Genomic DNA, 23,493 nt, shown 5'->3' with positions numbered 1-23,493 from the left:
GTAACTTGTAACATCCTTCTGCACTGTCCACAACTCCACCGACTTTAGTGTCATCTGCAAATTTACTCACCCATCCTTCTACGCCCTCCTCCAGGTCATTTATAAAAATGACAAACAGCAACGGCCCCAAAACAGATCCTTGTGGCACACCACTACAGTAGTAACTGGACACCAGTCAGAGCATTTCCCATCAACCACCACTCTTTGTCTTCTATCAGCTAGCCAATTTCTGATCCAAACTGCTAAATCACCCTGAATCCCATGCCTCTGTATTTTCTGCAATAGCCTACCGTGGGGAACTTTATCAAACGCTTTACTGAAATCCATATACACCACATCAACTGTTTACCCTCATCCACCTGTTTGGTCACCTTCTCGAAGAACTCAATGAGGTTTGTGAGGCACGACCTACCCTTCACAAAACCATGTTGACTATCTCTAATCAAATTATTCCTTTCCAGATGATTATACATCCTATCTCTTATAAACCTTTCCAAGACTTTTCCCACAACAGAAGTAAGGCTCACTGGCCTATAGTTACCGGGGTTATCTCTACTCCCCTTCTTGTACAAGGGGACAACATTTGCTATCCTCCAGTCCTCTGGCACTATTCCTGTAGACAAAGATGACTTAAAGATCAAAGCCAAAGGCTCAGTAATCTCCTCCCTAGCTTCCCAGAGAATCCTAGGATAAATCCCATCCGGCCCGGGGGACTTATCTATTTTCACACTTTCCAGAATCGCTAACACCTCCTCCTTATGAACCTCAAGCCCTTCTAGTCTAGTAGCCTGTATCGCAATATTCTCCTCGACAACTTTGTCTTTTTCCTGTGTGAATACTGACGAAAAATACTCATTTAGCACCTCTCCTATCTCCTCGGACTCTACGCACAACTTCCCACTACTGTCCTTGACTGGCCCTACTCTTACCTTAGTTATGCTTGCAGAAAGGTTGGAATGCCAAATCACCACCGTAAGGATTAATGGAAGAAAAGCAAGAGGCCAATCGTGAAGGAAACAGCTAGACAACATTAAAGACTGGCTTCCAGAACTATTTTTAAAATACATTTAGAGTACCCAATTCATTTTTTCCAATTAGGGGGCAATTTAACATGGCCAATCCACCTACCCTGCACATCTTTGGGTTGTGGGGGCGAAACCACGCAAACAGCGGGAGAATGTGCAAACTCCACACGGACAGTGACCCAGAGCCGGGACCAAACCTGGGATCTCACCGCCGTGAAGCAACAGTGCTAACCACTGTGCCACTGTGCCCTTGGCTTCCAGAACTCTAACAACAAAGTCCTCCACTGTCACTATGATCAGAAAGTTTGGAAGACCCTGCTCATTTATGCCACTTTGCATTACACTTAGATGATGATTATAACAACTGCTGAAGGCATGGCCTCCAATAATGATGAGATTAAAATCAGGGATGCTTCGAAGTCCAAGAGGAACATACATATTATAGAGGATTGTGGGGTTGGAGGAAACCGCAGTGATAGTTATGAGGGGATTTGAAAACAAGGATCAGAATTTTAAAATAGAGGCACTGCTTAGCTGGGAACCTATGTAGGTCAGTGAGCACAGAGGTGATGGATGAATGCAACTTTTTGCAAGTTAAAACATGGAGAGCCAAAGGTTTGGATGCACTCATGTTTACAGATGGACGAATACAGGAGGTTGGTCAGAAGTGCATTGACTATTAGGTCTCAAGCTAACAAAGACATGGATGAGCGTTTCAGATGCAAAAGAGCTGAAGTAGGGAGAGGGTTGCATAAAGTTACAGAGGTGGAAATAGGTTGTATTAGGTGATGGCTCGTATATGTGGTCAGAAGCTCACATCATGGTCAAATATGACTCTGAGGTCGCAATCAGGCTGGCTCACCCTCAGAAACATCCATGGGAGTAGAATGCACTTCCCGTCACCTGTACCTTCACTGTCCTATATTCGCTCCCACTCCTCCTCTCAAATTTACAATTGTCATCCATCTGCCCACATTCCTATTTGGCTGGTCTTCACCCCATTTCTACAGCTTTCTCCAGCTTTTGTCCACACTATTGGTCCGCCCCTTGCTTTTTAGGCCATCCTTTCCACACTCTCTCTCTGCCCTGCCGCTTTCAGCCAGGTCTCCACAACAAAGGCCCCACAGTCTGGAATTTCTTCCCTAAACTCCTCTACCTCTTCACTTCTCTCTATTCCTTTAAAAACCCCTTTAAACCCAAATTGTTGGCCAAGCTTTTTTAGTCACCATTCTTAATTTCTGCCTCTTTGGTTTAACATCCGTTTTCCCTAAAACTCAATGAAACACCTTGGGACATTGTAAAGTAAACACAAGTTTGATTAATGTTATAAACAAAGAGCAACAGAAGACTAAAGTATGTTGCAAGGCAGTAAAACAAAGATGGTTAAACTACATTCCTAAGCACTAGTTTGAAATCATGCTGTGTGGTAATAACAAATATCCAAATGCAATGGTATAACATTTCATTGCTCATAATTTAAGAAAGTAGTTACTTATTTTGAATGATGTAGCACCTTCATTAAAATAGTTGACATAAGAATTTCCATAAACACATTCATGATTTTACTCTACTACACAATACAAATTTAAGGAAGAAGTAATTTATTGGTGACATTTGAATCCCAAGCTGTTACCTCCAAAAGTACTCCTACATGTGTTCTTGGTTGGAGTGTACTACTTAATCTCCTGTGGCATTGCTCAAGGGCAGAACAGACTTTGCAAAGCAATTGTGATAGTCATTAATATGGCCCTCAAAGATAATTGGTCAGTTACTTCCAAAGGGAGAATGGCCAAAAAGGCAATTCCTTGAGGTTAACCAAAAGTCAATTAATGTTACTGCTGAAATTTCTCAATTTTACCAGCTGCCAGGTCAAGAACACAAGCAGGAACTAACTGGGCATTTTTGCATACTGTTGGCGCAAAATATAATGACCACGATCGTTTGGGGCTGTTTGCAGTTGCCGCAAATCTTGTGAGGACTGCTAACTTTCCCAAGAGATCAGAAATGGGGGGCTGGATTCTCCAAAAATGGGGCTATGTCCCCACGCGGGAGTAATGGGGCTGTTTAGCACAGGGCTAAATTGCTAGCTTTGAAAGCAGACCAAGCAGGCCAGCAGCATGGTTCGATTCCCGTAACAGCCTTCCTGAGCAGGCGCCGGAATGTGGCGACTAGGGGCTTTTCACAGTAACTTCATTTGAAGCCTACTCGTGACAATAAGCGATTTTCATTTCATTTTTTCATAACGCTGGTGTTTCACGCCAGACTTTCCTACAACAAATCAAGGCCAATTCACCTACCTGTAGGGGGCTGGCAGAGACCGAGAGAGACTCACGCAGTTTTGCTGCGGATATGGACCCCGCACTTCCGGTTCAGAGGCCACGCATGCGCACGGCGGCGGCCTCCAGTGGCCGCACCAAACGCAAGGGTGGACTCAGCCGGCGGACCTAGACCAACAAACAAGGTCCCACCGATCTGTCCCGCGCCGCTCCATATGACGCACCCGATCGCCGCTCCGGCTGCCCCCCCCCCCCCCCGGTGCTTGATTCCCCCACCCCCCACCAGGGCAGCCGCGGACTGAGTCCGCAGCCGCCGCACAAGAGTCCCGATTAGCCAGATGTGGTTAGAACCACGCTGTCGGGAATTTGGCCAGTCAGGACTGGAGTATCGCCGGTAGGGCCGCTGGCAATGACCCCTCAGCCATGCCGCATATTTCGCACACAAGCGATTCTCCGGGTGCCAGAGAGTCACGGGAGCGGTACCGGGCCATTTCTCACATTAATGTCGATTCTACGCCACCGAGCCAAATGCGATTTCGGCGCGGGGCTGCGGAGAATCCAGTCCTGGATTTGCACCAGCAAGAACTCAGAATGCAATGTTTCCAGGTCCTCCTGGATAATGTAATCAGGTTCATGCCGAGCTAGGGCATGGACCTAATTACCATAAATTTAAATATGCTTAAACAACTTAAAACCATTGCTTCCGTGGTCGTCAGATGTTCTTCCCCATAAAAACGGAAACCAGTCATGATGACCAAGCTGGTGGCTTGGAGGCCATTGGGTGGGGTATTCCCAATATGTGAGGATGCCAACGATGGTGAGTGGAGGGGCACTGAAGGTCTGATGTCGGCAATGGGAGGGGCGACATTACTTTCACTTTGAGATTGGGACATCCTTTCCGACTCTGTAGCACAGGGCTTGTCTGCTCTATGAGGCTCCACCTTACCAGAGTGCAAAACACTCCCCGACCCACTGCTTTTTTTGACAAAGTATCAGGTGATCTGGAGTGAAAACCTGCCTCTGTTTCCGAGGAGAAACATGCCGGTTTTCAGTCAGAAATGGAAACCGCTATTTTTGGGGAAAATTCCGTCCAATGTCTCAGATGTTGAGAGATGTGTCTCTAAACGTTTACATGCTATCTTCTTATACCTCACATCTGCAGGTACAACATTAGCCTTCCTGTTGCAAGATTTGTCACACTTTGGTGGCACAATGGTTAGCACTGTTGCCTACGACGTTGAGGACCCGGGTTTGTCCCCGGCCCCAGGTCACTGTTTGTGAGAGTTTGCACATTCTCCCTGTGTCTGCGTGGGTTTCATCCCCACAACCCAAAGATGTGCTGGGTAGGTGGGTTGCCACGCTAAATTGCCCCTTAATTGGAAAAATAGATTGGGTACTCTAAATTTATAAAAATGAAAAAACAGATTTGTCACACTTTTGAATTAACCTATCCCTGCTACAAATTCCTACAGAGTGTACAAAAGCAAGGGTAAACCTCTATAAAACACTGGGTCAGCTTTATTTGGAGTACTGTGCCAATTTTGAGTATAACACTTTAGCAAGGTGATAAATGCTTTGAAGAGGAGCAGAAAAGATTTGAAAGAATGAGTTTGGGGATGAGGGACTTCAATTAGGAGGATAAAGTGGAGAGGATGGGATTGTTGTCATAGAAGCAGAGAAGGTGAAGAGGAGATTTTAATAATAATAATAATCTTTTATTGTCACAAGTAGGCTTAGATTAACACTGTAATGAAGTTACTATGAAAAGCCCCTAGTCGTCACATTCCGGCGCCTGTCGAGAACACAAAGGGAGAATTCAGAATGTCCAAATTAGCTAACAGCACATCTTTCAGGATCTGTGGGAAAAAACCGGAGCACCCGGAGGAAACCCACGCAGACATGGGGAGAACTTGCAGACTCCCTCCGCACAGAGAGTGAACCTAGCCCCGAATCGAACCTGGGACCCTGGTGCTGTGAAGCAGCAGTGCTGACCACTGTGCCACCGTGATGCCCACGGCACCATTGGTAGAGGTGTTCAAAATCATGGGGTCTAGGCAAACCAGAGAGGGAAATTCTATTCCCATTGTTTGTAGGTCAAGACCAGATTTAAACTGATTAGCAAAAGAGCCAGAGGAAACATGCATTTATATGCAGCGTGTTTATGATCTGAAATGCATTTCCTAAGAGAAGGAAAAAGGAAGATCCAATCATGGCTTTCAAAAGGGAATTGGATAATTATCTGAAGATACTAACTTTGTAGGATTATGGGCAAGGGAGTGGAACTGTTGAATTGCTCTTGCAGAAAACCACCATGGACCCATTGGATCGATTGGCCTCCAATGTGTTGTAACCATTCTATGATCTGCATTTATTTTGTATAAAGTTACTTGTAACTATGGCCTCCTTTTGTGGTGGTAGTGTTTCTTCTTCACTCAGCTCTGTCACAATTTACATTCTTCCCGTGTCTGCGTGGGTTTCGCCCCCACAACCCAAAAATGTGCAGAGTAGGTGGATTGGCCACGCTAAATTGCCCCTTAATTGGAAAAAATAATTGGGTAATCTAAATTTATAAAAAAAAAGCTCTGTCACAATTTGTCGAGATGCAAGACCTGGGCCGGGATTCTCCCCTACCTGGCGGGGCGGGGGGTCCCGGCGTGTTGGAGTGGCGGGAACCACTCCGGCGTCGGGCCGCGCCAAAAGGTGCGGAAGTCTCTGCACCTTTAGGGGTCAAGCCCTCACATTGAGGGGCTAGGCCCACACCGGAGTGTTTCCCCCTCCGCCGGCTGGTGCGAACGGCCTTTGGCGCCACGCCCGCCAGGTCCGAAAGGACTTCACCGGCCGGCGTAAGTCCGCGCATGCACCGGAGCGTCAGCGGCTGCTGACCTCATACCGGCGCATGCGCAGGGGACGGGGTCTCTTCCGCCTCCGCCATGGTGAAGACCATGGCGAAGGCGAAAGAAAAAGAGTGCCCCCCCGGCACAGGCCCGCCCGCCGATCGGTGGGACCCGATCGCGGGCCAGGCCATCGTGGGGGCACCCCCGGGGTCAGATCGGCCCGCGTCCCCCCCCTCCCAGGACCCCGGCGCTCGCCTGCAACGCCAATCCCGCCGGTCAGGTAGGTGGTTTAATCCACGCCAGCAGGAGAGGCCTGTCAGCGGCAGGACTTCGGCCCATCGCGGTCCGGAGAACCGCCGCGGGGGGCCCGCCAACCGGCACGGCGCGATTCCCGCCCCCGCCGAATCTCGGGCGGCGGAGAATTCGGGACACAGTGGGGGCAGGTTGACGCAGGCCACGGGCGATTTTCCAACCCGGCGGGGGGTCGGAGAATCCCACCCCTGGTGTCAGCATTGATTTTTTTTTCACCCTCCTTCGTCTTCAGATTTTTGGTTATTATTTTAAACTTTTATTTGACAAGCAAACGTAATATTTTTAAACTTTAATTTTATTGATCTTCAGGCCACCGTATTCACTTTCCTTTTATCCGTCATCAATTGCGGATCTTTTCTGATACCTGATCAAACTATCATTGACCCCGTGGTAGCTTGTCCTTGGTTACCTGCTGACCTATATTGGTTTCTTCTGCCTCAATAGTAAACCATCCATGTTTTCAAATTTCTGCATCCCCTCACCCCTCCTCATCATTATAATCTCCTCCAGCCACACAACCCTCTGAGATGTGCATTTCTTTCATTTTGGCCTCTTGACCTAAACCGATTTTAATCAATCCAGTATTGGTGGATATACCTCCAGCCGTCTGGACTCTGAGCTCAGGAATTCCCTCCTGATTTCTCTAGCTCTCTTTCCTCCTTGAAGACCTTGCTTAAAACATACCTCTTTTGGTCATCTAAAGGTATTCATGTCCCAAGCTAATGTTGAAACAACCTAGCTGGAAATTTCTAAAATAAACATTGCAGATCAACTTGTTCCTCTCAACAGAAAACTGCACATGCTGAGCAATGAATCAAATCAAATTTTCCTGAGAGGGATCTGTCAGGAAGCCAATGAGTAACATAACTAGAGGCAGGCTTTTCCTTGAAACTAGCAGCTTCAAACTGGACAGGATCTATGTATTTGCTTCATGCTCCTCAGAAACATCCCAACTCGAGTTTTTTAAAATTCATACATGGGATGTGAGTGTCACTGGATAAGCCAACCTTTATTGTCCATTCCTAATTGCGCTTGAGGGAAATTAGTCAAAAAGAGGCAAATTGGAAGTTGGACTCATTCTTGGAGGTTGGATCATGTCATATCCAATGAATGGTCACATGATATTCAATCATGTGAATAATTGGTCACATGACAACCTACAGAACTACCCTGTTGAAAGGTTTCATTAAATCTCCACAAACTGAAAGCAGAGGCAATCAACATCAAATGACACTCCCTGGGCAGCACGGTAGCACAAGTGGATAGCATTGTGGCTTCACAGCACCAGGGTCCCAGGTTCGATTCCCTGCTGGGTCACTGTCTGTGCGGAGTCTGCACGTTCTCCCTGTGTCTATGTGGGTTTCCTCCGGGTGCTCCGGTTTTCTCCCACAGTCCAAAGACGTGCCGGTTAGGTGGATTGGCCATGATAAATTGCCCTTAGTTAGGAGGTATTATTGGGTTACAGGGATAGAGTGGAAGTGAGGGCTTAAGTGGGTCAGTGCAGACTCGATGGGCCAAATGGCCTCCTTCAGCACTATATGTTCTATGACAAACTGAACCAAATAAGGACAGTCAAAAGTCATTGGGCGCGATTCTCCCAAAACGGGAGAAATCGTAAAGCTGGCGTAAAACCCGGGCGGGTTTTACGGCAGCGCCCCCCTTCCCGACCAGGGACCGATTCTGGTCCCCGGTCGGGGCTAGCAGCCCGACGCCGTAGGCTCCGGCAAGACGGGCTTAACGAAAATCGTTAAGCACGCTTGCCGGAGTTAGCGCCGGCTGACGCGTCATATGACGTCAGCCGCGCATGCGCAGTTTGGAAGACTCCAACCCGCGCATGCGCGGGTGACGGCATCGCGTTTTTGCGCGAAACCCGCGCATGCGCGGGCCGGGTTGCCCCTCAGCCGCCCCGCGAATGGATACTGCGGGGCGGCGGAAGGACAAGTAGTGCGCGGGCATCGGGCCCGCTGCCCGCGATCGGTGCCCACCGATCGCGGGCCAATGGCACCCTTGGCACGGCCGTGGTACGGCCGTGCCAATCGGTGCCATGGTTATTAATAGCGAGTTAGTCACGCCGTTTTTACGAACGGCAAGACCAGGTGTGTTTGCCGTTCGTAAAAACGGCGTAAAGGGCTGGGACTTCGGCCCATCTAACAGCTGAGAATCGCTGCCGGCCGTAAAAAAAACGGCGGCAGCGATTCGGGTCGGGACTTCGGTGGGGGGGGGGAGAATAGCGGGAGGGCGGCAAAAATGTCGGGAAGGCCCTCCCGCTATTCTCCCACCCGTCGTGGGGGGCGGAGAATTTCGCCCATTGTTCTGTGCTAAGTTAATGCACCTGAGCAGAATGGCAGTAGGAACAATACAACTGGCCTCAGCACCCTGGGTTTTTTCTGATGACCAGTTGTGTCTTGAAAAACTGAGGCCTAGATGACAATTTTTTGTTAATATTTGGCAGGGGTAATACCGCTTCTCTCCTCCAGCCAGTGCGTATGTGAACTGGGAGGCCCAAAGCTGGCTGAAATTGGGCTTTTAGCCTTATCAAGCTAATGTGTCACACCTCCACAGGCAGCTCACTCATTTCAAACACTTTTGGGTCACTTGCTGGCAGTACATCACTGTTAAGTGCCAAGAAGGATGGGGGGTGGAGGAGAAATGGGGAAGGGCCATCATTTTTGCAGAGCCAGGAGGAACAATTAAACAAAACTAAACATAACAGTTTTGGTGGTGTGGCTTGCTAGGCCACATTCCAACTGAAAAAACCGAAAGGGAGAATAGTCCAATTTCTCAAGGGAATCCAAAATAGGCCTTAGATTCCTCACTCGCATGTGAAGTAGCCCATTGGAGATTTTGGCAACCTCCTGCATGCCCACAGGTTATTCAACCTGGCATTAGTTTTATTTCCTTCATTCTTGAGGTGCAGGGCACAGCTCTGAAAAATGGGTAATTTTCAAGGCAGAAAATGGGCACAACAATGATCAGTTTATGTCCATTTGTATTGCTTCATCTCCTTAATTCTACAAGTGAGAAAGGGCCCCTATCCTTCTGCAAAATGCTTTGCGCATTGCTGATGCTATTATGCAAGTTATTGTGCACTGGTAAATGTGCAAACCCACCCCCAAGCAATGCTCACAATTCCCCTTTCTTTTTGTTTCTATATCTGGCTTGAGCCCCACAAGTGCCTGCGAGACAAATAAATGAAATTGGTGTAGAGACTCTGTCAACTCCTTCGCTCAAAAGAAACAAGGGCCGGGATTCTCCGAGCCCGTGACGCCATTGGCGCCGAAAATTTCCGTCACGCCGCTCCGGCGCAGGTCGTTGAAAGATGGCGATTCTCCGCGATCGACCAGTGGGGATCCCGCCGAGTTCCACTGCCATGGTTCACATATAGTACCACCCTGCGGGAGCTCGGACCCGCAGCCGCGGTGGCTGTCCTGGTGAGGGAGGCGGGGGGGATCACACTCGGCGGCGGAGGGGGGGGGGGGGGGGCTCCACAATGGCCAGGCATTCCGGCGGAACTCCAGCGGGTGTGCACGATCTGGGGGGTGCCTACCTTCTTCCGCGCGGACCCGCTGTGTCATTACACCATGCTGCGTGGCGCTGGCAAGGAAACGGGCACCACACGCATGCAGGGCGGTGTATCGGCACTGGAGCTGCGTGGGGAACTCCAGTGCCATGCTGGCCCCCTGTGGACCACTGAATCGCTGGGCCAAGAGGCCCATTGATGCCGGCGTGAAACACTCCCGTTTTTATATGCTGGCGTCAACACTTAGCTAGGATTTTGGAGAATCCTGGCCAAGGTTTCAGGCACATGTTGTATGATTGCTGCTGGTCATGGAAGTTCTTTGGGGGTTACAACTGTATCGTTTATGTAGCACAGTGGTTCGCACAGTTGCTTCACAGCTCCAGGGTCCCAGATTCGATTCCTGGCTTGGGTCAATTTCTGTGCGGAGACTGTACGTTCTCCCCGTGTCTGTGTGGGTTTCTTCCGGGTGCTCCGGTTTCCTCCCACAGTCCAAAAATGTGCAGGATAGGTGGATTGGCCATTCTAAATTGCCCTTAGTGTCCAAAAAGATTGGGTGGGATTACTGGTATACGGTAGAAGTGTGGGCTTGGGTAGGGTGCTCTTTACAAGGGCCGGTACAGACTCAATGGGCTGAATGGCCTTCTTCTGCACTGTAAATTTTATGATTCCATGAACTCTTAATGTTCATGACTTTTTTTCTCTGAACTGGAAGCTTTGAATAAAGCAAAATATTCACAGAGCATAGGATGATTATAACACAGGTTGCCCACTATGTCCATTGTGGCTCACTGCAAGAGGAACTGAGCTAGTCCCACTGCCTTGATCTTTCCCTATAGTTGTTTCTTTTTCTCTTCAGTTTATTTATCCAATTCTGTTTTGAAACCCATGATTAAATCTGCCTCCACCACACTCTCAGGTGATGCATTTCAGATCCTAACCACTCGACCGTCACTGTTGGTTCTTTTGCCAATGAAATTGTTGCCCGTTGGCACGCAACCCTTCTCTCAGCTGGAACAGTTTCTCTCGATCTGTTGTGCTGAGACCACTCAGGATTTCAAACACCTTCATCAGGGCTCCTCTCAAACCTTTTATTCCTAAGGAAAACAACCGCAGCTTCTTCAATCTATTCATGTGACTGAAGTCCCTCAGTCTCAATACTTCACTTTTAGCCATTCCAATGATTGACTATAAAGATTCATCATAATCTCCTTGCATTTGTGCTCTATGTCCCTATTGATAAAGATCAAACTCATCAAAGCATCTCCAGCTGAGTGCTTTGCATTCTAAATAATTCAAAGCCTGCAAGATTTCAACAGAGTCTATATATATATTTATTACAACTACAATATTTATCATTGTATCATTAAAAATACAGAAAGGAGGATTCATCACAGACAGCTGCCACAGGATATAAATTGCTCCACTTGGATCAGAAAAGTCAGGATGAAATAATGTAATCAGTTTTTAAAACTCAATGCGTGAAATAGTACGGTGTTAAAGTCTGAAACTGCAGCAGACCACTTCCCGAGTTAACTGCTAGAGGTAAAAAGTAAGTAAAGTCGCCATAGTCCCAGATGACCATAGGCTGTTTTTCCCATTGAGGGGGGTGAGCTGACTGGTGCTGATTTAACCTGAGGAGGTTAAGTACCTGCCAGATGTACACAAGAAATAAATGTTATAGAAGGATGGGATCCCAGTGAATCACACAGCATAGAGGTGATTTTTGGCAACTGGAGGAATGCTGAATAACTATTGGTGAAGTTAGGGTTTACCAACCAATTACAGAGTACTCAGCGTTTCTGAAAACACAAACAACCATACCAAATACATTTTTTTCCTGGGCTAATAATAATAATTATCTTTATTGTCACAAGCAGGCTTACATTAACACTGCAATTAAGTTACTGTGAAAATGCCCCAGTCACCACATTCTGGCACCTGTTCGGGTACACAAAGGGAGGATTCAGAATGTCCAAATTACTTAACAGCACATCTTTTGGGACTTGTGGGAGGAAACCGGAGCACCCGGAGGAAACCCATGCAGACACGGGGAGAACGGTGCAGACTCCACACAGACAGTGACTGAAGCCAGGAATCGAACCTGGGACCATGGAGATGTGAAGCAACAGTGCTACCCACTGTGCTACCGTGCTGCTAGCAGCAGTGTCTGGGAAATCAATTTTCATTCCCAAGAGATTCCAGGCCAATGTAGGAGGATTGGAATCCTGGTTCACGTACAGACACACATCACACAGATAACTCCCAAGAAAGCAAAGGTGAGAAACCAGTATAAATCGGGTAATTAAACTATCCCGGTCAGTACTACTTAACAAAAGCAGAAACTTTAGTTTCCATTTTAGGAATGCCAGCATCTTAACTTTACCACAAGTCAAATAAAAAATACAGCGTAGAAATCTTGAAAAGTGTGAATCTCTGCTTCTGTCACAGTTGCTCACCACCAGTTTGATTTTAAAAGTGTCTTTAAAGGGCAGCACGGTGGCGCAGTGGGTTAGCCCTGCAGCCTCACGGCGCCAAGGTCCCAGGTTCGATCCCGGCTCTGGGTCACTGTCTGTGTGGAGTTTGCACATTCTCCCCGTGTCTGCATGGGTTTCGCCCCCACAACCCAAAAGATGTGGTTAGGTGGATTGGCCACACTAAATTGCCCCTTTATTGGAAAATGAATTGGGTACTCTAAATTTATTTTTTAATTTAAAAAAAAGTGTCTTTAATTTTGACATTCATACTCACATTAATGTATATAAAATTATAATATAGGCCTGAGGAGATGGCCTGAATACACTGGCTCTCTTTATTCAGTGACCATGTCAGCACATCCACCTGCTGGGAGAGAAACATGAAGAGATCAGAGAACTGCAAGACACTAATGAAAATTCGATCAGAAGCATACACGGACAGCTCATGATACTGCTTACACATAAAATAGTTATGAAGAACTTACTTGAAAGACAGTAGATTTGACACAAAATAGATATAGTGCACTGTTTTAAAGTTCCATAATAATCTTAACACAAACTTTCTGAAAATACAGCTTTACATATTTTGGGAACTATCACATGTAAATTTGACATAAAAGTTTTGTTTGAAAAATTAAACACAAATGCCTGGCTTGATTGAAATCTCAGTCATTGTACAATTTTCTAGATGCAAGGAGGCTGGGAGCATGAAGTCTTTTAGACTAATCCCACCCTCCCAGAAGATGTTGTTAATTAGTGTATTGAATGGAGCATCTCTAAATTACTGCGACATATTCAGCCATTACATATTATTTGTTATTTAAATCATAGTATAATCCATAATTTCTAATTACTCATTCATAACATTCATCTTCTAAATTCTGATCACTGAATATTATAAAGTAAATCTAACTGCTACTGAGGAAGCTATTATTTAAGTTGTAAAACAGCAACTACTGCAGCATACATTATAAACAGTAAAACACTTCACTGACAAAGAATCAAAGAATTTACAGTGCAGAAGGAGGCCATTTGGCCGATAGAGTCTGTCAAAGCCCTTGGAAAGAGCACTCCACTTAAGCCCACGCAGCCACCTTATCCCCTTAACTCAGTAACCCCACCTAACTTTTTTGGACAGTACGGGCAATTCAGCATCGCCAATCCACCTAACCTGCAGATCTTTGGACTATGGGAGGAAACTGGAGCACCCGGTGGAAACACCCGCAGTCACGGGGAGAAAGTGCAAATTCCATGTAGTTACCTGAAGCCAGAATTGAACCTGGGATCCTGGAGCTGTGCGGCAGCAGTGCTAAACACTGTGCCACTGTGCCACCCCAACATGCCTCACAACATCACTGAGCCTTCAGTGCGTAATTGTTATTCCAGAAATATACTTTGTTCATAAACTTTCTGAAGATACATTACATAACATTTCAAATTCAACATTACGTCAAGTGCAAACAAGATCGGTATGGGGCTGGATTTTGCAGAGCACCCTGGTCCCCCGACACCACCACCATCCTTCCCTTAACCCCCATTAAAAGGTCCAAGGGGAGCCCACCCACGATCAAAATACATACCCTGTAGTAGTTTAAATTGCTTTAAGGCAAGACTTCCGTCCCAATCTCAGGAAAGCTACTAGCCAGTCAGATGGCCGGCAGCTGTGTTGAACCCACAGCACCAGTGGTGGTCACTGCTGGAGCTACAATCAGTCCCACCGCACAATGGTGTCCAGGTAAGTCCGAGGTCAGGACAGCTCTCAGTGAGGGAACGAGGTTCAGTGTGGAAGCCAGATTCAAGATGCCGAGGAGACCAAAAAAGGGGGCGATTCTCCAATATGGAGTGTTACACGACGACGCGAACCAGGCCTGGGTACGACCGACTCTGGCCCCCATAGGGGGCCAGCACAGCGCTGGAGCGGTTCATGCCACACCAGCCTCCTTTTGCGGCGCCCATTTGGCGCCGCGCCGACCCATACATGCGCAGTTGGGCCGTGCCAACCTGTGCATGCGTGGGGGACTTCTTTAGCGCGCCAGCCCCGACCAACATGGTGTCGGTGTTCAGGGGCCGGCCGCGCCAAAGAGTAGGCCTGGGGGGGGGGGGGGGTGGCCTGCCCGCCGATTGGTGGGCCCTGATCGCGAGCCAGACCCCACCGGAGCCCCCCCCCTCCCCCCCGGTAAAGGAGGCCCCCCCCCACCCCCCCACATGCCACACCCCCGGCTGTTCACGCAGAGTTTCCGCCGGCAGCGACCAGGGGTGAACAGTGCCGGCGGAACTCTCATATCTGCATGGCCGCTCGGCCCATCCGGGCCGGAGAATTGTTGGCCCCGCCGATTCCAGCGGCCCGCAGCCGGCGCCGCACCAAATAAGCCGACGCAACTGCCGCCGATTCTCCGCACCTCGGAGAATCGCGCGCCGGCGTCGGGGCGTCGTGGCGCGGTTGCAGCGATTCTCCGGCCCAGCGCGAGACTCGGAGAATCGCCCCCAAAGCGAGGGGATGACCTTGGCCATTGTTTCCGATGGGCTCAGTAGGCCTGCAAAGTTGATTCTCCAAACTTGTCTGACATCAGCACGCACAGCTAAAGCACCCAGACTTTCCACACCGTCCCCGTAATCCTGAGTAAAATACCAGGGACCTATTTAGTAGCCATTAATTAGCTGCTTAAGAGCCTAAATGGGCACAAGGGTGGGCCTGAAGCCTCACCAGTAAAGTTTCAGCTGCGTCAGGATGAGTGGGTAGTCTGCAGGAAAGCCATCCATTGGATTTTACCTGCCCCCTCGGGGTCTTCAAATCTGCTGGCAGAGTGCATAAAATTCAGCCTGTATGGCATGGGGCACTTTCAGATGCCTCTGTACATTTGTACTTACATGTTATAAATATTAATTTCAGGGGCAGCACGGTGGCACGTGGGATTCGCCCCCACAACCCAAAAATGTGCAGGGTTGGTGGATTGGCCACACTAAATTGCCCCTTAATTGGAAAAAAATGAATTGGGCACTCTAAATTTATCAAAAAAAAGATTTACAGGCTGATCATTTTTTTTTAATCTATTACTTTATCAGAGTTACAAAGCCAGGGCTCAAGAGTGTGGACAGGGGCAAACCCCTAATCCAGCTGCTTGCCTGCTCCAAAAACCAATTCAAATTGAATACAACTCATGGTCTCCAGAAGGGAGATATATCAGATCCAGGCATTACACCTGATCGCATGCTCATCTTAGCCAAAAGGCCAAGAAGTAATAGATTACAGGCTGATAATTTACCTGCTTGGCCACGCTGTGAACACATCTTCAGTAGCCATCAAGCCTGGAAGTAGCTCTTGAACCCAGAACATCTGGCCCAGACGACACTACGACTACGCCACAAGACCTTCATGGGCTTTTTATTAAGTTTCCTTACAATTATTTGTGATTAAAATCCTTGTGTTTAGCCCAAGTTAGGGAAGCAAAAAGAAGGCAGCAGTGATCTCTCCCATGTATTCAGAATGGAGTACATTTTCCGATGACTTCCACCGCGGGAATCATGCAGGCAGGACAGGCAATGTAGTGACTATTAAATGGTCCATTGACCTCAGGTGGGAATTTCCATACCCCACATGGATCTGACAGGAAAGTGCCACCCAATGACTCAGCACATAGTTTAAAGTGGCAATTCAAGTAAACCTAAGTGTCCAAATTCAAAATTGACTTTTATCCTCTTTTTTACAAAATAAAAAGCAATCGAGTTTTATTCTTTGACATATACATTGAATAAATTAGGTGAATTGGACATTCTGAATTCTCCCTCTATGTACCCGAACAGGCGCCGGAATGTGGCTACTAGGGGCTTTACACAGTAACTTCATTGCAGTGTTAATGTTAGCCTACTTGAGACAATAAAGATTATTGTTATTAAAATGCATTGTCACATTAGCATTTTATGGTCCAATTGTATGGCACATTCGGCAGCAGCTTGACATAATCTTTTGCACCTTAGGCCCAATCGCTGAAATATGCAAAGATATCCATTTGAGCAGATTTACACGTACCTGCATTTATGTAATTCCTTTAGCATAATAAAATGTCACAGAACCATTGGTAAGTACATTTTAAAAATGTTTTTTTCAAGTATCCAATTATTTTTCTCCAATTAAGGGGCAATTTAGTGTGGAGAATCCACCTCCCCGACACATCTTTGGGTTGTGGGGGTGAAACCCATGAAAACACAGGGAGAATGTGCAAACTCCACACGGACAGTGACCCGGGGCCGGGATCGAACTCAGGTCCGAAGCGCCGTGAGGCAGCAGTGATAACCTCTGTACCACCGTGCCGCCCGCGGTCAGTACTTTTTAAACAGAGCCACGAAAGGAGTTTTTGGGACATTTGACCAGTAGCTTGATCAAAAAGCAAGGTTTTAAGGAGTGTCCTAAAGGAGGAATGTGAGGTTGAGAGGCGGAGCAGTGTAGGGAGTAAATTCCAAAGCTTAGGGCCGAGGCAACGGAAGGCACAACCACTGGTGGTGGGGCAATGCCGATTGCTTGGAAAAGGTGATATCAATCTCTTAATGTTGTGAATTAGTGCACTCCTGACTTGTTATGAAGTTTACAAAGAGCCCAGGCTGCATATTACTTACAGCTGTAAAAAGTAACAGCTGCTTCCTCTCATTCCAAATGCATCCGGTCACTAGCCAGTGAGCGAGTTCCACACAGTTTGCAGATGGAGCGCTTGTTTTCCCAATGCAACAGCAATGCAAGTGGTAGGATAGCCAGCTGCCCCCTCACATTGTTTTTTTTAAAATTAACCTGATAACATACTGTTTAGTGTAACTGGAGCACTGAAAATACTTAATCTTTTATTTAGCTTGCCCAGTTGACCAGGAAAGACAAATAGTTTTCTTTGTTTCCTGAAGTAGCTTTAAAATGGCTCGGAGGGATAAATTAATTGCTTCTCAAGTGTTGAAACATTAGCAATCTGCCTCAAGGAGTCTGATCATTCAACACAATCTCATTTGCACATGCCATCAGCACAACAGGAAAACCAAATCAAGTTGCTTCTCATTATATCATGTAAATCATGTCCCGATTTGGAAACAGATGATTTAAAACACGTTGAATAGGTTAGTTCACAGTAATTAGAGCTGATTCAGAACAGCGTTAAATATGGACTCATGGTAGATTTTATAGTAATCATTTTCTGTTTAGTTTTACAAATCAAATCTTAACCAGCCAATAATAATAATAATAATAATAATCGCTTATTGTCGCAAGTAGGTTTCAATGAAGTTACTGTGAAAAGCCCCTAGTTGTCAAATTCCGGCGCCTGTTCGGGAAGGCCAGTATAGGAATTGAACCCGCGCTGCTGACATTGCAAGCCAGCTATTTAGCCCACTGTGCTATACCAGCCCTAATCTTAGTGCCCTCAGAACAATTTAGGTACAAGTTAGGTTATTATTTTAAATAAAGCCTGCAGAACCACAAAGGTGTTGAGTTAATGCTCAAGGCTATAGATTGGTACAGAGAAAGATGGTGAGCAGTGGAACATAGAACATAGAACAGTACAGCACAGAACAGGCCCTTCGGCCCTCGATGTTGTGCCGAGCCATGATCACCCTACTCAAACCCACGTATCCACCCTATACCCGTATCACAACAACTCTCCCCCCCCCTTAACCTTACTATTAGGACACTACGGGCAATTTAGCATGGCCAATCCACCTAACCCGCACATCTTTGGAAGAGGGGCCTGTTTCAGGGTAAAGTAACAGCTAGGGTTTTCTGATATCTCCTGGTAGCTGTAAAGTCTCTCCTGTGTTTTCGCACTCATCGTGTATAGTTGAATACATCAGTGCTCACTGTCAGTGGCTGCTCAGATGAGGCATCAGAAATCATCTGTGGAATCCTACTTCATAAATGAAAAAGAGGATGGGGCGTCGATGAAGGGATTTTTAAGTGACCAAAAACTATGGGCTGGATTCTTTGGTTGCGCTTGACACAAGATCGGCACGCATGGGACGGGGCCATGTAAAGGTCCGTTGACCTTGTGCGAAAATTTCCTGTTGCCGGGCGGGCACCGCTGAAGAATCCCGCCCCTACTGATAGATCTATTTTCTTTTTTTTTTTTAATTTTAGATTACCCAATTATTTTTTCCAATTAAGGGGCAATTTAGTGTGGCCAATCCACCTACTCTGCACATTTTTGGGTTGTGGGGGCGAAACCCACGCAGACACGGGGAGAATGTGCAAACTCCACACGGACAGTGACCCAGAGCCGGGATCGAACCTGGGACCTCAGCGCCGTGAGACGGTTGTGCTAACCACTAGGCCACCGTGCTGCCCATAGATCTATTTTCTGACCAACAAGGATCCACATACATAATTTCTTTAGATATATCCTAGTCAACAGGTAACAATCATATTTTGTTATAAGTTAAACATGCTTACTAAAATGTGTCTTGCAGCTGGTTTTAAGACCCCTCCACTGGTCCATTTGAAGGAGTGTTCATAAAATAAAGCGAGTGGCCTTCTCGCTGTGTCCCAGTCCATCCCCGAATTGTCTTGCATATTATGGTGGGTAGCCAAACATCAGGCAGCCCATCGGTCCAGAGGTCTATTGAGGTCTTTACGTCATCAGTTCATGGCCACTCAAGGGTCGCATTCCACCCCTGCTGCGTTTTACGTACAGCAAGGAAGGTAGAGATGAGGTGGGTACCCATGCAGCTTTCACTGTCAGGCAGGAAGGAGGGTACCACCTTTGATGGTTTTCTACATTGGAGACACCCCAGGATCATAGCAACCCCCCCCCCCCCAAAACTGGCTTTAACCATGTTTTCCCCTTGCCTCTCAGAGCAGGACCCCTACCCATCTCTTCCACTCTCACTGGTATTTGCCAGCCCGGCCAGACCAAAATCCTAGATTTTACTTTCAATCTGGTCTCCATCACTTGGTCTTGGGGACCACCTGCAATTGCAACAGGGGCCTCCGTTGGATCCTGGTGTCGCTAGAACTGCAGACCTGCTTATCAATCAGATTGGTCGCTATCTCTCTTGACAGGACTTTCTCCCACAGCGGAGCCAAAGATTCACTCCGAAAAAATTCAGGGCAGCTGGTTTCAGATGGGCAGGCTGACAAACAGGTGTATGCAACCTGTAAAGTCCATCCGGTGAGTCAGCAAGGCGAGTAATATCAGCACTGGAGATCAAACAGATTTTCACTCTCAAATCACCATGAAATACTTTTAGATCAGATCCAACATGGCTCCCAGGAAGAGTGAAGCTGTGTGCCAATGGCATACTTCACTTCCTACCTCAGAATCACAGCGGAGTTAACAACAAGGTGATTTTTACTTATTACCACTCCAGCCCATGTAATTGAATCACAGAATCATAGAATTCCTACAGTGCAGAAGGCCATTAGGCCCATCAGGTATGCACCGACCCTCTGAAAATGCACACTACCTTGGCTGACTACCCCACCCTATCCCAGTCTAACCTGCACATTCCTGGACACTAAGAGGCAATTTATCATGGCCAATCCACCGAACCTGCATACCTTTGGATTGTGGGAGGAAGCCAGGGCACCAAGAAGAAACCCACGCAGACACGGGGAGAATGTACAAACTCCACACAGTCACCCAAGGCCAGAATTTAACCCAAGCCCCTGATGCTGCGAAGCAACAGTGCTAACTGCTGTGCCACCATGCCACCCCACTTTGAATGAGGTTGCCAAATTTTGCTTAGTTTTGTGCCCACCTCAGAATGACTGCAAATTTTCCTTCTTTGATCTGAGGGACTTTATTTCATCAGACTGGCTAGATGTGGGCAATAGTTCCAGAGATGTAACTCCTCTCACCTTATTTCCTCACAATCTATTCCTTTCCCACTTGTGTACTCATCTAACTTCCACTTCAATATATCTATACTATTCGCCTCAACCATTCTAGGTCAGGGTTTTTCAAAGTGTGGGTCGCAACCCGTGGATGCATTGCGGTTGGTGTCGGACAAGTCACGGAGCGATCAATCACGGCTTTCCCGCGGTGGTCCCAGTTGTGGGGTAAGCGGCCAAAGGCAGCTATCTGTTTTAAAATTGAGAATGGTGGCTGGGCGCTACCGGCTTTTAAATGTGAACGATGCAGTTTTCTGACCATAAGCAGCAACGGTGAGCGCGTGACGCATTCTGCATGTACACTTATTTAATATAAGTTTAGAGTTGCTAATTTCTTTTTTCCAAATAAGGGGCAATTTAGCGTGGCCAATCCACCTAAACAGCACATCTTTGGGTTGTGGGGGTGAAGCCCATGCAGACATGGGGAAAATGTGCAAACTCCACACGGACAGTGACCCAGGGCCGGGATTGAACCTGGGTCCTCAGCGATGCAGTCCCAGTGCTTACCACTGATGCCGCCCTCTGCATGTACACTTGACATCAAGAGCCCTGTATGTATGTGCTTTTGCTGCAAAATCATGGAGAAGAGTTTCTTCCATTTACTAGTTGCCGGCAAGCAAGGCCAAGAAAACTGTTGAAGAAGGGTCATTTCATGACAAGAAAGAGATGACCAGAGGCACAAATAAGCAGTGTACCTCCTGGCCAGGATCTCACAATGTAATATGCTGGAGAGAGCAGCTCAGGAGAGTCCACAGCAGGACAAAGCAGTGCTAGTGTTTGATCTGCACAGAGCTCCAGGACTATAAACAGCCAACAAAGAAAACGTTTAAATTGGGAAGAAAGCAGCATAAAGATGATATCTTGATGCATGTCTTTGTAAACTGTGCCGATGCAAATCAGGTTGCAAAGCCCATGGCCAGGATTCTCTAAAATCACGGCTAAGTGTCGATGCCGGCGTAAACATTGGACTGTTTCATGCCGGCATCAATGGGCCTCCTGTCCCAGCGATTCCGTGGCCCACAAGAGGCCAGCACGGCCCTGGAGTACTGCACTGCCGGCCGCGGGTCTGTGAACGCGCGCAGCAGCCGGCCGCGGATATCATGCATGTGCGCGGCGGCCGCTTCCGCACCGGACCCGGGTAACATGGCGGAACCACACAGCGGGCTGGCGCGGAAGAAGGTAGCCCCTCCCTCCCGGATCACGCGCACTTGCCAATCGGTGGCCCCCGATAGCAGGCCTGACCATCATGGAGGCCCTCCCAGAGTCTGATCCCCCCCCTCACAGGATGGCCACCGCAGCCACTGGTCCGAGCTCCCGCCGGGTGGAACCATGTCGGAACCACACTAGCGGGAACTCATCCGGTCGACTGTGGAGAATCGCCGCGGGGGCCTCTTTCATCGGCCCCCGACCAGCGCCACATCGACCGCGCGCGAGTGGCGCCGATTCTCCAGTTGCCGGAGTATCGCGTCCGGGCGTCAGGCCGACGTTGCGAGCCGTTTAAACGTCATCTCCGATTCTCCGAGCCGACACGGGCTCGGAGAATCCTGGCCCTTGTGTCTTATATGCAGTCAAGAACTGGTGAATAAGAGTTTAAAACACTCAAAACTTCAAACGCGAGTTTGAGGACAAACATCTTCACTTGTTTGAAAGGTCGCAGGGAGAACTTAAATCATCAGCTGAAGTCCTTAGAAATAAGGAGACTGAACTTCTGCGCCTGCGACAACACATTAAAACACGCCACACGTACGTCCGTGAGGTTGTCAACATTTGGGAGTAGCATCTCTGAGGAGTATCCGGTGCTGAGTAAAGCAGGCATTTTGTTGCTATTGCCTTTCACAATGACCTATAAGTGTGAGGTTGGATTTTCCATCCTCACAGAGTTAAAGATGCACAAATGTTGAACTCTGTACCTGATATGCGCATTTCCTCTTACTCTCTGAACCTGATTGGCATGAGACCGTGAGGACCAAGTAAGCTCACTTGTCGCATTAAAGTTAAGTAAATATGGTGTGTGGTGTGAAGATCGGCCGGCATGGGTTGCGAAGGTCAGCCGGCATGGGTCGTGTAGGTTGGCCGGTTGGTAAAAGTGGGTCCTGGGGAAAAAAGTTAGAAAAACACTGCTCTCGGTTGTAGTAGGTTCCACATTCTCAATACCATGAATCAAGAAACATCCCCTAAATTCCTCATTTGGATTTATTATTGACTACATTATATTTGTAGTTCCCAGTTTTGGATTCCCAAGGGGAAGTGTATACATAAGACCAGAAAACCAATATACATGGGCAGCACGGTGACACAGTGGTTAGCACTGTTGCTTCACAGCACAGGGACCTGTGTTCGATTCCCAGCTTGGGTCACTGTCTGTGTGGAGTCTGCACGTTCTGCCTGTGACTGCATGGGCTTCCTCCAGGTGCTCCCGTTTTCTCCCACGTCCCGAAAGGTGTGCTTGTTCGGTAAATTGGACATTCTGAATTCTCCCTCAGTGTACCCAAACAGGCGCCGGAATGTGGCGACTAGGGGATTTTCACAGTAACTTAATTGCGGTATTAATGTAAGACTACTTGTGACACTAATAAAGATTATTATTATAGGAGCAGAAGCAGGCCATTTGGCCCTTCGAGTCTACTCTGTCATTCAGTAAGATCATGATTTAACTAATATAATAATCCTCAACTCCACTTTCCCAGCTTATCCCATAACTCTTGATTTGGTTACTGATTAAAAATCTATCGGAACCTTGAACATACTAAACAACCCAGTCCTTACTGTCCTCCGTGGTAAACAATTCCAATACCCTATCATCTACCACATCAAACATCGCCATTACTTTAAAGATGTCTATCAGATGCCTTCCCATCTTCTATTTTCTAAAGAATTCCCAGCCTGTTCCGTCTTTCCTTGTAGTTTCGGACTTGTATCATTCTTTCAAATCTCCCTCCAGTACTTCTATATCTTTTTGTCAATGGAGACAAGGAACTCTGCACAGTACTCCAAGTCAGGGCCCAAGAGAGGGAGGAGCAGGCAGTGCCAAATACCAGGGACCAGAGCTAGGAGGGCCCAGCTCATTGCTCTAAACTGAGTCTAAACTTATACTTATGCCCCCCAACCTGAGCAACCAGAGTCAGAGATGCAGACCTAAAAGATTGACTTTTAAAAAATCAGAAACTTCAGTCTGTGTTCCGACTTGTTTTAAA

General features: G+C 47.5%; 1 protein-coding gene across 3 annotated transcripts in view; it reads right to left on the bottom strand.

The window, feature by feature from the left end:
* The window catches only part of crppa (CDP-L-ribitol pyrophosphorylase A), a 436,282-nt gene that overhangs the window by 267,713 nt on the left and 145,076 nt on the right, over positions 1–23,493 (bottom strand). For 2 of the 3 annotated variants that reach the window (XM_038797476.1, XM_038797478.1), the window contains exon 7: positions 12,716–12,805. In XM_038797476.1, coding sequence (XP_038653404.1) covers positions 12,716–12,805 — 90 coding nt within the window. Of the gene's footprint in view, positions 1–12,715; positions 12,809–23,493 lie in introns of all 3 variants that reach the window. The other variant, XM_038797477.1, reaches the window with a different exon arrangement.

Source organism: Scyliorhinus canicula, chromosome 5 (assembly GCF_902713615.1).
Source record: "Scyliorhinus canicula chromosome 5, sScyCan1.1, whole genome shotgun sequence".
Lineage (NCBI taxonomy): Eukaryota > Metazoa > Chordata > Chondrichthyes > Carcharhiniformes > Scyliorhinidae > Scyliorhinus > Scyliorhinus canicula.
Note: the sequence above shows the minus strand (reverse complement) of the source record. Positions and strands in the feature narration are given on the sequence as shown.